The sequence below is a fragment of the Poecilia reticulata genome, chromosome 22 (genome assembly GCF_904066995.2).
Source record: "Poecilia reticulata chromosome 22, P_reticulata-male-v2, whole genome shotgun sequence".
Lineage (NCBI taxonomy): Eukaryota > Metazoa > Chordata > Actinopteri > Cyprinodontiformes > Poeciliidae > Poecilia > Poecilia reticulata.
Genome location: NC_088851.1, coordinates 24991703 through 25009692, shown reverse-complemented (window position 1 = coordinate 25009692; position 17990 = coordinate 24991703). Strand labels below are relative to the sequence as shown.

Genomic DNA, 17990 nt, shown 5'->3' with positions numbered 1-17990 from the left:
CTCTACTAGAAAATACTATTTTACTAATGTGCAGTACTTTAATATGTAGTTCCATACATTAGCAAGTATGTATTGCTGCATGGTAGGTTTTTTTATATCCCCTAACTCCACATTGTTCCAAATAGAAAAAGTTTTCAAACACTTGAATACTGTTTATAATCATAAAATTAAATAAAAAAATATTAATACGACTCGTATAATATGGACCCATGAGTTTGATACAAAGAAACATCTGTAAAACATCCATTAATCCAAAAAAAGAGAAAAGACAAGAAAAAATGTGAACAGGAAGTATAAGCTATTTATGCAACTGTGTAGTGCCCCCTGCTGGGCTGTAGCTGCATAGAAATGACTGTCAGATAAAACTGAGCTAACCCAAATGTTAAAATATGACACCACTCCATTTTTGTTTGTGAAAAACAAATAACTAACAGAGTTGGTAGTTATATTTACTTACTTGACTAACTTTAAAAAATAAAACAAAAAAAAATATATATATATAGCAGTATTTTTTACTTTTAATTGAGTAATTTTTCTATGAAGGGTCACACATCTGTTACCCGAGTAAAATTTCTAGATTCTCCACTGTATAAGCAACTTGTTTTAACCCAAAAGAAAAAAAATCACCACAAACCTGCAGTTTTTGTTAGTTTCACAAGTTTCATTTTGAAAGAAAACTGATTTAGAAAAGTGTAAATTTTGCCTGATTTTGTTATTTTTGTTAAAATAACAAAAATTCTACTTAACTTTATAATTTGGTCCACCTCATTATGTCATTTTAAAATATAAAATAATGCCTGTTTTGATCAGTTACTCAGTACTTTTATTTTTTACCTAGTATTACTTACTTTTATTTGGGTAATCTTCCCACCTCGGGTTGATATTGAGGGACCCCGAATGAAAACCTGCTTCGGACCCCAAAAAAGTGTTGGAGCGGCCCTGTTTTGGGGCCTGTTTTCTCCTTTGATCCGCCTTTGGGTGGACGCTTTCTTGACATGAGGGGTCCTCTTTTTTAGGAGGAGCCCTCCCTCTGTGAGCTCTCCCTTCCCCCTTCCTGCGTGCGCGTGCGTGTGCAGGGTCTGGCAGCGTAACATCTGTGCGTACGCGGTCGTGATTGTTGTGAAGATGGCGGAGGGGGAGACAGAAAAGGAATATGATACACGGAAAGCCACCGAGGAGCTCCGCGATCGCTTCCAGGCTCTGACCGCGGCTTTAAAGGAGAGTCCGCAGCCTCCGCCGGAAGCCTCCCTTCACTTCTGCCAGGATTTCTGCCAGGTTAGCCCGCTATCCCGCTGCTCATCCCGGCCAGCCTGCAGCCCCTCTGGCTTCCTGGCCGAGGATGCGCGTCTACGTTTGCTACAACAATGTAGCTAAAGCAGCTAGCATCCAAGCTAGTCGGCTGCATTTCTAGATGTAGCAGGAGGGGAGGGAGAGCGGGGAGGAAAAAAAAACTAATTTCCCGTTTTCAAACTGATGTACGTCTCTGACGTGCAGTTATTTGCAAACTGTGGCTGTGAAGTAGATTGGCGGTCGCTGCAGAGTGTGCCAACTGTGCAAATATAGCTCGTATTTTCCAGGCCAGATCGCCCTCAGCAGATGAATGTTGCTAGCTGGTATGCAGGCAGAGACCCCTGTCCTGTGCAGTGGTCATGCTGTGCAAAAAAAAAAAAAAAAAACGGTATAGCTGCGTTAGCGGCTGCGAATGCATTGAAGTGCACTAAAATAAACGCTTTAAAAAAAGCTACAAATCTTCCTTTGTGGGTTTTGGAGTGTTTTAAAATGGGGTTACTTTCTGAGGGTGCTTCATTGATCGCTGTGATTTTTTTTTTTCTTCTTCAATAGGACGCTGGCCCGGGCCTTTTCCATCTTAATTAATCCGGCTAATTACATCAGCGCAGATGTTAATTACGGTGTTATAGATATCGCCATTAACGCGCTTTACGTCTGAAATGAGGCGATCCTGCTTCATCTGCATCAGAGCCGCTGATTTAGAGGGAACAGTGTGTCAGTGGTCACTGACTCCATTACATCCTACTCATTAATTAGCCTGCAGCTACCTAAATAAAACCTCCAAGTGTCTCCATGCTGCACAAGTCATCTTCTCATTTCAGTCATTACTTTTACTTTTTAGTTGTTTCCTATCAATAAAAATCTGCTTTATTTTTGGTTTTAATGGAGTATTAGAGGTTATGATAGCGTCATAGTGCTGCTGGGCTACATGTTAGTTACACTCCCAAAGCAAAAATTTACATTTTATCATGTTTTTCCAGCTGATACCGATTTTTCTTCGGTATCAGAAGAAAAACAGTATAGTTTTAGGATATAAATCCCAAAACAATAGGATAGAAATAACTTTTATTATTCCTCAGTGGGGAGTGACAGTAAGACAAAGCATTTAGTTACACAAAAATAAAAATGTAAACACCAGGAATGCAAACAATCTACTTTTTTTACTTCTGAAATCTGAGTTTTACCATCAACCGACACAACCGACTTAAAACGTTTATTTTTTTTTTTAAACGCAGACATAAATGTACTGAATTACAAATGTATTTGATAACTCTGCACCAGTACAGCTCACTCAAATACACCAGTAGCTTCATAAACTTGGTCAAACATGTAAAAATAACAAAACTTTAACTTTTCAGTTTGTTTAATTTGTTCAGTGCAATTAAGAGTAGAACAAAAAAAGTAAAATAAAAAACAATAAAGAAGCTAAAATAAACTGCAACTTCAGAAAGAAGCATTTGAAGTAATTTTAAATTTAATGTAAAATAAATAACCAGAATAATCAGAATTATACTGATTATTCAATCCAGCAGTTTTTCAGTGATACCAATATTAATATTGGATCGGTGCATTGCTCATCTAAACTGGAATTAAGAATAACAGACTGTATAGAAAGGACAAATTCACGGCAAAAGAAAATACTCTGCAGTTATTAGAAATGGTAGAGATGCGAATATTTAACCTTCAGAAACATTTTGTCTATTCAGACGATCTCGATATTCGGTTTAAATTACGTGACAGACGAGAGGAAAATGCAGTGTAAATGAATAAAACATTTATTTAAGTCATACTGCATCAAATCCCACCAGTTTATATTTAAATTAAAATACGTTTCTGCATAAAATTCTGTAACTTAAGGTTAGCTCAGCTTGGTTTTCTGTTGAATAAGAAAATGCCAAAGAATTATTAAAAATATGATGCAACTAGACCGGAATCCATTCATGATTCCCAGGTTTAGAAATTGTGATTCTCCTTCGAATCAGTTTTTTTCTGCACCTCTAAAAACCGTGGAGAACAAAAAAGAAAGGAAAAAATAAGTGTATCGGCTTGGAATACATTTAAAAAATAATGTAAATAAATAAAAACAGGTTATTTAGAAGAAGTGGATAAAAAATTGTGCAAATAGCAGGAGTGTTATTTGAAATCAGAAAAACAACTCGAATAGTAAAATGTATGTAAATAATGATGGTTGTGTAAAGCAGGAAGAAAAGAAAATGAAACAAATAAGCCTGTGGCGATAAACGATAAATCAATTAATCGGACGATAAATTAAACCTATCGACCTCATTTTAATTATCGGCTTTATCGTCTCTTCCGGCCTTTTTCTTTCTGTTGATGGCACTGAATGAAAAAGGCTCAGCTCCGGTGCTCTCCACTGACCCTCCCTTCCTCGTTTCCTTAGTCTAATGTCCAGCGCACATGACACGAGCTGTCGGCCCATCTTCAAACCCTGAGAGACACATTAGCCGACAGAAATCCCAGGTATAACGGTTCGATCGGGTTCGTCGTGCAGTGTGGTGTCCAGCCACATGGGCACAAAATAATGGCTACAAGTCCAGTTAACTCATTTTAAAACCAGGCATTAATCAATGTTTTACTAGAATCTACGTAAAGTCCTGACTGAATGAAAATCATTATAACCTATTTATGTCACGTTAACGAACAGCAGTTGAAAACTTACCGGGTTTATCTGCGGTAGGAATTTGGCTCCAACTCCTCCTCTTGTCATTTCTTTATTCTTTGCACGAAAAGTTGAATAAACATTAATGTTGTTTCCACATATCATCTCCAATGTCCGCTGGACTTCATGTTGCGCCGTGTCAGCTGTTTGGGATTCCCCTCCGTGATTTCCCCTCAGAAAGCACCGAGGAGAATCCGCGCTTTCTGATTGGCTACCTGTCACATTCAGCTTTAAGCTCCCAGTCGGGGAAAAACCCCGATTTAGATCGGAGCGGCCACGACGATCTACCGTAACACACCTCACACTATAGGTTGATCGGTTACGAAATCACCAGCGACAATCTTGGCTCGGCCAACGATCTAAGATTGTCATAAGGGGAAAATAGGGGCAAAAATGGTGTAGTACGAACTTTTGCATCAGGTAGACGGATGTGCCCGTTTTCTCTATTTAAATATAGTGATTACTGAAGGGCAATATAGTATACAGGCTTCATAATCTGCACTCTTTTGGCTGAATGCTGTACTTATTTCCACTTTGGCTTTATGTTGTCTAGTTTTTATTCAAGTACGTTTTTTGTTAATGGAGTCTGAGCTGAGAATCCATTTTATTTTTGTTTTTGGTTGTTTTATTTAGTTTATCAGTTCCAGTGTTACGTGTTCTTTTGAAAATAAGGTGTATCAGGAAATCGCACGTATTATTAGTCATTTCCATTAAATCAGAGTCAAAAGGTCTTGAAACAATATTATCGTTTATCGCAATAATTTTTTAGACAATTAATCGTCCAGCAAAATTTATCGTTACAGGCCTAAAAACAAATATAATATTGTCTCCATTATGTGTTATAGTAACAACCTTAAACTTTATCTGATTAAAGTATAAAAACAAAGTGAACCTTTTTTTGTCTTTCAGTTTTATTACTGCTTAATAATAAGCAGCAATTATAAGAAAGAAATATTAATAGTTTGTTGATTCCTATGAACAGAATGTTAAACTGCTATAATTCAGCTTATTATATTCGTATTTGTGTAAATATTCACTTTAATGACATGTTTACAGACTAAATAATAGAGGCTTTGGGTTTTGATGCATTAAATTCATAGGAAAGTTTAATTTTTAAGATTTATTTTCAGCTTTTGACCCATTAATCACCAAGCAAAAAACATTCCTAGTTATGCTTCTTAGCATATAAAAAGTACATGAAAGTGTAATTTTTTTTGTTGATTATAGACTGAAAATAATTTAACTAGTTTAGTTTTGATGCATTTAATGAATAGAAAACAAAATTCAGATTAGTAAAATGCTTTAAAAGTTTCATAAAGATGCTAAAACATTTGTTTTAACTCGTATTGGTTCTGCTAAATGAGGTTTAGTGTAATGAAAATATGAAAAGTGGATCTATAGATCATCAGCCACCAGATTTCCCTTCAGCTGTCAGTTTATTTAATGGGTCAAAGCTGAGATTTCCCATCGTTTTCGGTTCATAAATGCACCAACCAACAGCATGGACTTTAATGCATATTTATTAATACATAAATACGAATCATTTGGTTTTAAAAAGCAGATTTTTGTTCCGTCATCTGAGAATAGCCTAATCTACTATTCAAAATTAAATATATATATATATACTTCACATTATTTTTCAAGCCGAATTATTAAAGATTCAGTAGTAAATCCATGTTTTTGTTATTTTTCTGGTGTTTCTTTACATTTTGTGCATGTTTTCTGCTGTTAGCCGGTTCTGATGCCTGTGTGTGGTTTGTTTTTTGATTCCCAGGTTCTGGTGGAACATGCCGGGCGCTGGAAAACCGATGAAGACCCGCTGCCTTTGCTGGAGGTTTACACCGTGGCCATCCTCAGCTTCGCTAAGGCTGCTTCCTGTCTCTCCTCCGATTGTGAAAACGTGCCACTCCTACTTGAAAAGTTAGCGCTGTGAGTGAAAAACATCAAACTTGAGCGAATAAACGCTCTCCTGTTGGATTTCACTGGGAAATAGCAGTCATTTATTTCAACTCTTTATGTTCTTACTTCTAGAGCTAAGAAATTTCCTCTTTTTTCTAGAAAATTGCTTAGATTTATATCAATATTTCAGATTTTATTCTCGCAAATTTGAGACTTGGAGTTCTGAATTTTTTACAGATTGATTTTAAAAAAAATTGAGTTTTCGACTTGAAAACTTTTGACTTTTGGAGCTTAGAAATTTGCATGTTTTTTCTGGAAAATTTCACAGGTTCATCTCCAAATTTCTTAGTCTTTTTCTTGCAAATTGTTTTACTTTTGGAGCTCTGAAATGTTCTTGTTTTTTTTTGTTTTTTTTAGAGAAAATTTGGACGATTAATCCAAATTTGGACGATTAATCAAATTTTTTCTTGCAAATTTTCATCCTTTGGAACTCAGAAATGTCCTTTTTTTCCTAGAAAATTTCACAGATTCATTTCCAGATTTCTTGGGGGTTTTTCTAGCAAACTCAGGGTTTTACTTGCTTTTTCTAGAAAAATTTTATGTCAAAAATTTTACTCATGTATAAATATGTTGAAGTAGTGCACCTCTAGTTAGAAACCATACAGATTTAAACTCTTTCTGCCATTTTTTGTGTTTTTTAGTGGCTTTAACGACGATATTTCTTCCCTTCATCACCTTTTCCCCCTCCTGATCAGCACACAGGTTTCACAGCTATCTTAGGATGTGTTTTTGTTGAATGTGTGCACATCCTTGACCTAAATGTGGCTTTACCAAACGACTTGTGTTGGATTCACAGGAGCTGCGCGGAGCTGCTGCTTTCGGTGCCCCAGCATGTCCCTGGTGCCTTATGGGAGGAGTTCCAGTCCTCCGTGAAGGTCAGCATCCCGCAGGCCGTCGCCGCTGCACTGGCGCAATCATAACAAGTCGCTTAATTAGGAAAATACAGCTCATAAAAGCTGGTTCACATCAGTAAAATAATAGCCCACATGTCAGATTCTGGAATTTTCTGCTGAGGCACTCCTTGTTGCTAGGCAACGGTGAAAACCGCTGATCATGTGACCAAACCGTAAAGGGCCCCCCCACATACTCGGGCGTACCGATTACCTAAAATAACAAATTCCTTTATGAGAACTAGCAGGTTTGATGAACTATTTGGACGCCTGGCTCTGTTCCTATAATTCTGCATAATTCACCATGTCAACTTTTGCGTGAATACATAAAGCCTGTTGCTGTGAAGCATGTTCGCTCACGTGTCCATCACGTCCCCGTGACAACTCTATGTTGACTTTTATCATGTTGATCTCAACATTGCAACAATCTGAACTCGGATAACCCTTATTCTCAACCTTATCAGCCCGGTGTCACATGAAAACCAGTTCGATGTGAACTCTGTTTCCACCGGGGAGTTTTAACGTGAAACACAGAGTCATTAAAATCTGGCCTTGCGCAGACATGTCCGCCTGAAGTGGCCCCCAGTATGTCGGGGCCTTTAGAAGGAAGGCAAAATTTCATTTAGTTGGTAAAGTTGTTACTTTTATCTGTTCAAAATGTTTCTTCACTCTTTAAAGTGAATGTTTACTGAGTAATTTCATTATTAAGCGTCACTGCTCTACCCACTGAATGAAAAACAAACATAGTTTAACCAGAAATTCACCAGACTCAGACACACAACTGCAGTTTTTAGGTAAAGTTTCAAAAGTTTTTTATTGAACTTTTGAAACTTTGAAATTTTCTAGGAAAAAAAGGACATTTCTGAGTTCCAAAGGATGAAAATTTGCAAGAAAAAATTTGAAATTTTGAGATTAATCGTCCAAATTTTCTTTAAAAAAAACACAAGAACATTTCAGAGCTCCAAAAGTAAAACAATTTGCAAGAAAAAGACTAAGAAATTTGGAGATGAACCTGTGAAATTTTCCAGAAAAACCATGCAAAGTTCTGAGCTCCAAAAGTCAAAAGTTTTCAAGTCGAAAACTCAAATTTTTTTTAAATCAATCTGTAAAAAATTTAGAACTCCAAGTCTCAAATTTGCGAGAATCAGAAATGTCCTCCTTTTTTTCTAGAAAAATTCTCAGATTAATCTCAAAATTTCTGAGTGTTTTTCTTCTTGCACATTTTAAACTTTTGAAGCTCAGAAATTAAATTGTTTTTTCTAGAGATTAGTATCAAAATTTCAGATTTTTTCTGGTAAATTTTCGGCTTTTACCTGATTTTATTCTTTTACTGTAGAAATTATTGTCCTTTTTTCGTCCTTAAAATACCAACATTTCCACGTAACTCTTTAAACTGATCTGTCTGGTGATGTAATTTTTAAACATTAAATGATTGATAATTTGATCGGTTACTAATTACTTGAGTAGACTTTTTACCAAATACCTTTTACTTTTACTTGAGTAAAAATATGTCGAAGTAGTACTACTCTTACTTTAGTATAATTTTCGGGTACTTTACCCACCTCTGTAATTAAAATATGCTTGATTTGGAAAAAGTGACTTATTGACTTGGTAACTTGAGTCATTTTTTTAACTTGTTTACACTCATTGATTGAAATATATGAGGGTACATAAGTAACAGCTAAGCTAACGTTGCCTTGATATGAAAAGTGGCTCATTTTACCTCGTCTCTAAAGGTTTAGTTGTGAAGTTTTTGTTCCGTTTTGGTGTTTTGCTGCAGTTGGCACACAGCCTTTTGCAAGAAAGTGGGAGCACCCAGCTCCGTCTGCTCTCGGTTCTGGCTCAGCAGGACGGCGTCTGGACCAACGCCACGCTAAGCAGCATCCTGTCCAATCAAATTCCTCGGACTGAACAAGGTTAGCGCTCCGTCATGACTTACTGTGCTGCTGTAATCCCATGGAATAACTTGGAATAACTTTTAGCTAAGTGTCTTTTTTTGTGTCTTAGTGCACGAATATCTCGAATCGGAAGGTCCGGCGCTTCTCAACATGCGAATCAAGCACCTTATCAAAGCGGACAGCACCGACAAAGCGGCTGTGCTAGCAAAGATCTGCTCAGAGTACCCAGGGTATGAAGGAAAAGGCAACTTCAAGCAGACCTACTTGGTTTGCATCTGCATGACGAAAAGCCAGGAGCAGCTGATGGAAGAGGTAAGAAAAAATCCTGTTAAAACGACCAATCCTTTCCAGAAGTTTCCACCTTAACAATTCAAGTGAAAACAAGTAGAGCTTCAGCTACACTGTGAAACAAAACATCCTGTTTAATAAAAGATTTCATGTGAACTTAACTTAAGTCTCATGAACCTGTTGAGAAACAAGTGGTGTGAATATTTGGATAAGAAATGCTTGAAAATTTAACCTATTTAAGTTGAGTTCATGCAAAAAAGTTAAGTATTTGACTGGGCAACAAGGTATCAAAGTTAAAAACAATATATCTTTTGTTGTTTAATTAATTACATGTTCATATTTATAGGTTAACCTAAGTTATGCTTACTAAATTGCACCAGGTAATTTAATGAAAACTAACATTTTGACGTGAGTTTAAATAAATTAATCTAATTTGCTTTTAGAATAGATTGAAGTTATTTGTACAATTATCATTAGAATTATGTCAAAATGATCAAGTTGTGTAAACTTAAGATGTACAGCTTGCAGATACTAACATGTTTAAGTTTTGAAAACTTTGTTTCGTGAGGCAACAAGTTCGCCTACATTTTTTAAGTGAACTATTTTTATAGCATTACAATTATTTTAGTAATTGATTATTCTGATGATTTTTAAGATTTTTTGAAAAATGGCACATGCTGTAGCTTTTTGGAAGGAATTTTCCCTTATTAAATGTTTTTTTTTTGCATAAATTAACCAAAAGTAATTGATGTTTAAAGTTTTTATTCATGAAATGAATAGAAAAACACAACTAGATTTTACTTTATCCGACCTGAGCTGCTGCTTTTATCTTTTCTAGAGGAACAGGACTCGGAATAGCTCTGTATCCCGTGTTTTTTTTAATGTCTTTTATAGATTTCGTCGATAGACTGCAAAGATGCTCTTGAAATGATCTGCAACCTGGAGTCGGAGGGCGACGAGAAGGCGGCTCTGTGTTTGTGTACGGCCTTTCTGAAGCGACAGCTCCTTCAGGAAGACGTTTACTGTGCCTGGTGAGTCCCAAACCGCACCTCATCTGTCCCTACAAGAAACTCTGGGGCAATTATCACATTTTTATTAAAATCTGTGAATTTGGACTCTCTTACTATTATAACTGAGAGTGATGAACATTTTCAATATATTTTGAGGTAAAACCAGATTTTATTTCTGTCAGTTGGCACACAAGTTGCTATTGTTTTTATCTTAAGTCTGCTTAACATTTAAATCAAGTTTCTAGCTGCCATCAGAAACAAAAATCAGTAACATGAAGACGAGTTAATCGCCCTGAAGCAGTTTGGCTCATGTCACCATTTTGATGATTAATAATAACAAAAGCAGAGCTGAAGACTGTGGCCTGCGGCTCCACATAGCCGGCAAAGCCTGTAATCCTACTCCATTGTTGACGCCCTGTGTTAAATGTTAACTAGGTCCTTAGTTTAATTTGTCCTAATGTTTTCTTTGTTTATTTTCAGAATCTCATCTGGCCTTATTCTCTTCCTCTTTCAGGGAACTTACGCTGTTCTGGAGTAAACTGCTTATGCGGTTGGAGGCGTCTGCCGATTCGTTCCTCAGCCGCAGCAAGGAGATGGCACTGCAGTGCGGAAACGTCTGCCACATTCTGTTTCTCATCAAAGTTATCCAAAATGAGGTAAGAAAAAAAATACTGCATGTGCAGAACTTAATATTATTACTTCATTGTCATACGACTTTATTTTGTTCTGATCATTTTCTGATTTGTTATATTATTACCACGTTAATCTGGTAATATTATGACTATGATTCTTTAATCTTGTACTACATTTATTCTGGTAATATTATGATCTGTGTGTGTGTGCAAATGTTAAATGTTGCCTGAAGTCTCGCATTTATCATATGTTCTTTTTTTTTCCCAGGTTGGAGAGGTGGGGCTTCCAGTGTGCGTAGAAATGTGTATTCAAGCTCTAAAAATGACCTCCAGTGATCACAAAGAAAGCAAGTCTACCATCTGTAAGACCATTTCCTGCCTCCTGCCAACTGATCTAGAGGTCAAACGAGCTTGTCAGCTGACCGAGTTCCTCCTGCAGCCAACCGTTGACTCGTATTACGCCGTGGAGTCGTTGTACAACGAACCCGACCAGAAGCCGGAGGAGGACGGGAGTCTGCCGGTGCCGAACTCTTTGCGTTGCGAGTTGCTGCTGGCCTTGAAGACACAATGGCCTTTTGATCCGGAGTTCTGGGATTGGAAGACGCTGAAGCGCAACTGCTTGGCCCTGATGGGCGAGGAGGCGGCCATCGTCTCTTCCATCGACACGCTCAATGACACGGATGAACAGGAGATGGAAAGCGCACTTGGAAAACTTCCCGAATACAAGGATTTGGAGGACTTCTTGCTCACAACTACAAACGAACTCAATGAGATTACAGATGAAAAAGAAAAGAACAGAGAGGCTAAAAAACTTAGGGAGCAAGGGTTTGTGTCCGCCCGCTTCCGAAACTGGCGGGCCTACATGCAGTATTGTGTTCTGTGTGACAAGGAGTTCTTGGGCCACAGGATCGTCCGTCATGCCCAGAAACATTTCAAAGATGGAGTGTATCTCTGCCCGATCTGTGCTGACAGTTTTGAAAGCAGGGAGGTGTTGGAACCCCATGTAGCATCACATGTAAAGCAATCATGCAAAGAGAGACTGGCAGCGATGAAAGCTGCACGGAAGGTAACCAAACCACCTCAGTCGCCTAAAAGTCCAACAAAAATGGTGAAAGTTGCAGCCAAGGCGAGCATGAGTCCCGTTAAAATCATCCCTCAAGTTGGCAACATTTCTGCTACGCCTCTTAAGATAGAGCAACCGACGTCTGACCCTCAGATCAGTCAAGACTGTTACTGTCCTGTTACAAACTGCACAAAGGCTTTCAAGTTTTTCCGCAACCTGATGGCTCACGTCAGATCCCACAAGGACGACGAGGAGGCCATGAGGTTCTTAGAGATCCAGAAACAGAAGGTGGTGTGCCAGTACTGCAGGAGGCAGTTCGTCAACGTCAGACACCTCAACGATCACCTGCAGATGCACTGTGGCACCAGACCGTACATATGCATTCAGCTGGACTGCAAGGCCAACTTCAACTCCAACTCTGAGCTCCTCATGCACAGAAAAACACACCCCGAATTTAAAGCCCAGTGCATGTTCCCAAACTGCGGCCAAGTTTTCAGTGAGGCCTACTTGTTGTATGATCATGAGGCTCAGCATTACCTCACTTACACCTGCCAAACCGATAACTGTGGCAAGATCTTCTACTCACAGTCTGAATTTCTGTCTCACCAGGAGCATCATAGACCAAATGATGCTGTAAACAGTTTTGTTGTAATTAATCAAAACCCTGCTGTATCTGCGATGCCTGATCCTCCACCTGAGAGCACCCTGATGAAGGAAGACGCACGCCCTGCCGAGTTTGGTTTTGAAAGGAACAACAGAGAGGCGTTCATGAACGACGTCTCAAAGGCAAATGCATCGCCATGTAGATCACCAGAGGCCGCTAAAGTGAAGCACTCAATTGAAAACATGCTGAATTCAATGGCGGGTCATGGGATAAAAGAACCGGAGAAATGCTACACTCCACTGACTAACCCCGCTCCAGCACCTGCCGATGCAAACCTACCACCAGCGCAGCATAATGTGACCAGGCAAGGAGATATTCCTCCGGCATATCCTGTTCCCGTAGCAGCTCCACAGGAACACCAGCATAAGGAGGTGCACTGCAACGAATTCCCAAAAATGGTCCCACAAATCATGTCTCCAAAGCAAATCAAGACCGAGATTCCTGCCTCCATGCAGGGGTATCCCTCCAGCACCCCCGCTGTTCCTGCCGGAAACGAGGAGAACCTGCACTGCTGCCCGAGCAATGACTGTTCCCGGGCATACAGCACAAACAAGAGTCTGTCCAGGCACGTTAAGAAGCAGCATCCTGAAATATTTGAAGACTGGAAATTGGCAAAGAAATATAACAAAGTTGCTAAAATCACAGCCAAGAAGGGGAGCAAGCGATCCAACCCGCCAGCGATACTATGCAACAAACCAGTGGTGCAGCAGATGGATTATCCAATGGGATGCTCAGCCTCGCCCTCTCAGTGTTACCCTGGATCAGTTGAGCCTGTGCCCATTACTCCGATGGTCAACCCCTCATTGTACCCCAACTGGGGGGGGCACAACAATCCCAACACAGTGATGCAGTCAGACATGTCACAGTCATGGTCTCCTCCTATGAATAACCCCTACCCTGATAGCTTCAATATGAGTGAGTACTCGTCCCGGAGCTACCCCCCCTGGCAAGCAGACCCCTACCACAACCCCTTGCCTCACTCTTCGGACCGAGAGCCTTCAATGGCAGCTATACATTCCTCCTCTATGTCCCCCGCCCCTTCAGAATCAACTCTGATGTCTCAGTACGTCTCCAGTTCTCTCATGCTTGACAACGGTGGACACATGCATAATGGAGGACACCAATATGGGCTGATGCATGCTGATAGTACCGGAGACCATCCGGATGCGAGGAAAAGTGGACAATTGGATAATGGGAACAGCCTCTCGACCATCGACAGCCTTCCTGATGGAAGCTACCACACTCCGTACGCACAGAGCGAAAACTCCTGCCTCACCCAGTGCTCTTCCGTTGATGTGCCCATGAAATGTGCGACCCCTGAGGCACAGGTTGCTTTAAAGGACTGCGGCGAAATCAGCAAAACAGAGACAACGTCAGCCCCTGCTTACGAACAGGTGGACAACTCCGCTGATGGCGTGGTCAGTCCACACAGCACCACTCACAACATTTTCCCTTATGATGAGGAGTGCCCTGATACTGACTGCCAGCCTAACCCTTCAGATGAGAAGGGCAGTGACACCGACGCCCTAAAAGCGAAACGCAGCCGGCTGAGCAAGCGTACCAAGTGGCCTGCAATCATCAAGGATGGGAAAGTTATTTGCAGAAGGTGCTTCAGAGAGTTCACAAGCACCAAATCTCTCGGTGGTCATCTCTCGAAGCGCTCACAGTGCAGACCTCTGGATGAAATTGACCTTACAGCGGACCTTCCTACGTCGTTCCTGGATTTCCTCAATGACCCTCATGTACCTGATACGAACGGCTCGGTGTTCAACGTGCCAAACGGAGATTTCTCAGACGGATCTTGCAACCTCACCACCCTGATTTCACCTGCAATGTTAAAGCAGGAGCCTCAGAGTACAAACATAATGGATGATTCAAACTCCTTCCCGGTTTGCTCGGCAAACCAGCAGGACAAACCGGCAGAAACGACTAATCCCACACCTCCTGGACCTTATCGGGAGGATAACCTGATGGAAATGTCCAGCGCCTTTCAAAGGATGGACCTGATTGAGGCAGCGCAGGAGAAAATGCGGAACGCTTTAGCTTTAGAACAGAAGGAAAAAACCTCTGAAGTAGAGAAAAATAAAAGTAAAATGCAAAATAAAAGTGATGAGAAACCCATTGAAAAGGTACCTAAACCTTTTAAATGTGACCAGGATGACTGTGAGTTCTCTTTCATGACGAAGGAAGCCTTATTCAAGCACTTGAGTAAAATGCATGATTTTTCCACGGAGATGATTGAAGAGCTCAAAAGAATCCCATCCAAACTGTCTCCATATCCTTGCCAGATCTGCCCAAAAACATTCACAAGAACAACAGGCTTGAGAATCCACTATGAAAAGGTTCACCGGCTGTCGAAGGCGGAAATGCAGAAGTTAAAAATCAGTGCTCGTAATCGGCGTGCCTTCAAACTTAACAAAGATGGCCCGTTGAACAGTCAACCAAACAGTGAACGCAACACCAATCCGCCTGCAGCGTCTGCGCCTGTTATGCCTATTTTAAAACAAGAACCAATCGACATTGCCATAGCACCTGAACCAGATAATGCTAATCCTCCAGAAGTTGCTCAAATCACTCCAGGAGATGCAGCAAAACAGCTCTCGAGACCTGAGATATCGACTGTTACACGACTCCCATCACCTCAAACTTATCAGACTCAAAGGCCGCTTGGGGAGGGGGCACCACCAGCACCTAAATTAACTCCAGAGCATCCTAAAGTGGCTGTCATACACAGGAGTCCCAAAAAGAAAGTAAATTCCAGTGAGAAAGAGAAACTGAGTCCTGTAACCAAAGCAAATGAGCAGCAAGAAAAATCTGACGTGTGTCAGAATATGATAAGAGAACCAAAGTCCTCCTCTGCGTCTGCCTGCCCGTCCCCAGAGAAGCCAAGCAGCTCCAAAAGCACACCAACGAAGGAGGAAAGGAAGGACAAGCTTCCAAAAAGGTTGAGCCTCAAGTTGTGTGAGACGGACAACGCCTTCAGTCCGTATAGGCCATACAGATGTGTCCATGAAGGATGCACCGCAGCGTTCACCATCCAGCAGAATCTAATTCTCCACTACAGGGCCATGCATCAGGCATCGCTTCCTCCCCTCAAAGCCGAGCCAGAGGCTGAGAAAATGGTCCTGGAGGTTGAACCGGAGATCATCCCCAGTATTGGAAAAGACGATGAAGTCAGGTGTCAGGTGAGGAACTGCTCCAGGGTGTTCATGGGAATCACAAGGTTGGTGCAACACTACCTCCTGCTTCACAAGTTCACATGCGACAAAGCCACTGCCATGATGGCCAGCATGAGCTTGGGGACCTTCAACTGCGATCGGCCAGAGTGTGCCCTCCCCTTCGATTCTGTGGAGAAGTACATTGAGCACATCAAAAACTTCCACAAGGAGATCGCCATTTCTGAGAGAGGCTCGGTCGATCCGACATTCCGGTGCGAGTATGACGGATGCGACCGCGTGTACACTACAAAATCCAATCTGCTCCGTCACCTGATCAAAAAGCACGACTATGTCTATGATCCGAAAGCAACCGATGGGAGACGGACTAAATCGATTGGACTCTTTCCGGGAATTAACAATGGAAAAGAAAACGTGGAAAACAAAATTAAAGTGAAGAAGAAGAACACTAAGAAGAAAGATGGGAAGGCCATTGAACACTGGACCAGTTTTGGTAAGCCTACACTAAAATCCCACGAAGAGGCGTCTATGATGTGCACCAAGAAGTCCGCCTTGCAGTACCCATGCATGATCATAGGATGCGACACGGTGGAGCGGGCTGAGAGAAGTATATTTAAGCATTATGCAACTCACGGCCTCACAGAGAGGTACATTGAAGATCAGAGGAGTCAGTTCATCTTCTGCAAAAAGTATTCACGCTCCAGATTTAAAGATACAAGCAAGTCAGAAGGTGCATCAAGTTCCTCTGAGACGGAGCCGGACGAAGGGGAAGGGCTTTGCGAGCAAATGTTTGGTGACCAGGACTCTGAGGAGCAAAATCCTGAGGAGAAATTCACCCAAGACGAAACCAAGGTGTTCGCTGACAATACTGTAGAATCCCAAGCTTCCAATGTGACAGAAGGAGGCGCTAAAAGAGGGCGACCCAGAAAACCTCCACATCCCACACCAGCTTGTCCACAAAGGATGCAAACCCTTAGAAACCGCCTGACTGTTACCAGCTCAACAGAGAACTCAAATCCTGGGTCGCCGACCCCCCAGGAGCAACGGGACGACAGCACTCCTCCGGGTTCATTCAAGCCTTTAGGGCTAGAGGACTCATTCCTCACATTTTTGGAGACTTCTGAGGCAACGAACGCTTCTAAGCGGAAACTAAACGAGAAAGGTAATGTGGAGGTGCCCCCCAAGCGAAAACAAATTAACAAACAGAAAGCTGCGTCCAGGAGCAAAAAGACTAATGAACTGAGAAACCGCAGCAGGGTTGTAGACTTCAGAAATCCACTAAATCTTAAATCTGTGAGTAATGTAAAAATTGTTATGGATAAAACATTTTCAGACGGCGCAGATTCTGTGCTTAAGCAGTTACAACATATGAAGCCGATGGTTATTATTAAGAGGTGGCTTTATAGCGGATCATAGCCCAGTGTTTTGTTTGTAACTCAAAATTACTCAGGATCTGAGATGTTATGCTGCAGAATGGTTTGTTTCACAAAGCATCAGATTTCCAACTGTTAACAGTCATTACCACAGGTGACAATGAAATGGCCTATTTTATACTTCATTACATAATGTCTCGGATGATTTTAAGTATGTATGTTAGTTATAATAACCAGGTATTCTATAGGGCATAGATTTTAGGATCATGTTTGTATTTATGCTTAGTATTGAAGACGTTTTTTTTTTTTTTTTTGCTAAATGGACACTTTTAAAGAAAACTATGTTTTTAATATATCCCTATGGGATTTCAAGTTCTGTTTGTATTTATTTCATCCTTTTTCAACACTAGTAGACCTATCTGTAATATTTACATGTCTTCCACAAAGTGTTCAATAAAATGTTACTGGTTCTTTTTGTAAAATTCTGTCTGGAAATCTGATATTTTTCCTTCTTATTTCAATATACTGGTTAGCAAGAGTCTTCAATCTACAAGCACAAGAAAATGGCTAAGTTATTATTACAATTTAATTTCAAAAAATTTGCAAAATAGTAATGTCTTGACTCTTTTTAAGAGTCATTCTCAAAGTAAAATGGGTATGATGTACCAAAATGCACTTTATGTACCCTTCGCAGTAATCCAGACATGCTAAATATGATTAAATTGTATCAGTAATGCAAAAGTAAATAATTTTAGAAAATAAATTTAGAAACAGGGGAAATAATGAGGAATAAATAAAGAACAACCCAACGGAAAAGTAAAAGGGAACATTAAACAAGGATGTTAACACTGCTAATAAAATTTTTTTTAAAATCATGATTCAATTTAAATTATCCAAAACCATTCAAACTATGACTTTATTGTTTGTGCTACATTTATGGGCAAAATGATTGTTGAACTTCACCTATTATATAATTTCTGTTTCTTGAAATGTGGCAACGTCATGATCATAGATTAGATAGACTTGGCAGCACAAGGCTGTTTTAGATTAAATTATTAGGCTTAATG

General features: G+C 40.2%; 1 protein-coding gene across 1 annotated transcript; it reads left to right on the top strand.

The window, feature by feature from the left end:
• Nucleotides 1-928: 928 nt before the first annotated feature.
• Nucleotides 929-17405, top strand: znf292a (zinc finger protein 292a). Its single transcript, XM_008399878.3, has 8 exons — nucleotides 929-1275; nucleotides 5745-5899; nucleotides 6726-6804; nucleotides 8600-8735; nucleotides 8827-9029; nucleotides 9900-10036; nucleotides 10530-10671; nucleotides 10916-17405. Exons 1-8 carry the CDS (start codon nucleotides 1126-1128, stop codon nucleotides 16964-16966), a joined length of 7053 nt encoding a protein of 2350 aa, XP_008398100.2. The 5' UTR covers nucleotides 929-1125; the 3' UTR covers nucleotides 16967-17405.
• The last annotated feature ends 585 nt before the right edge of the window (nucleotides 17406-17990 follow it).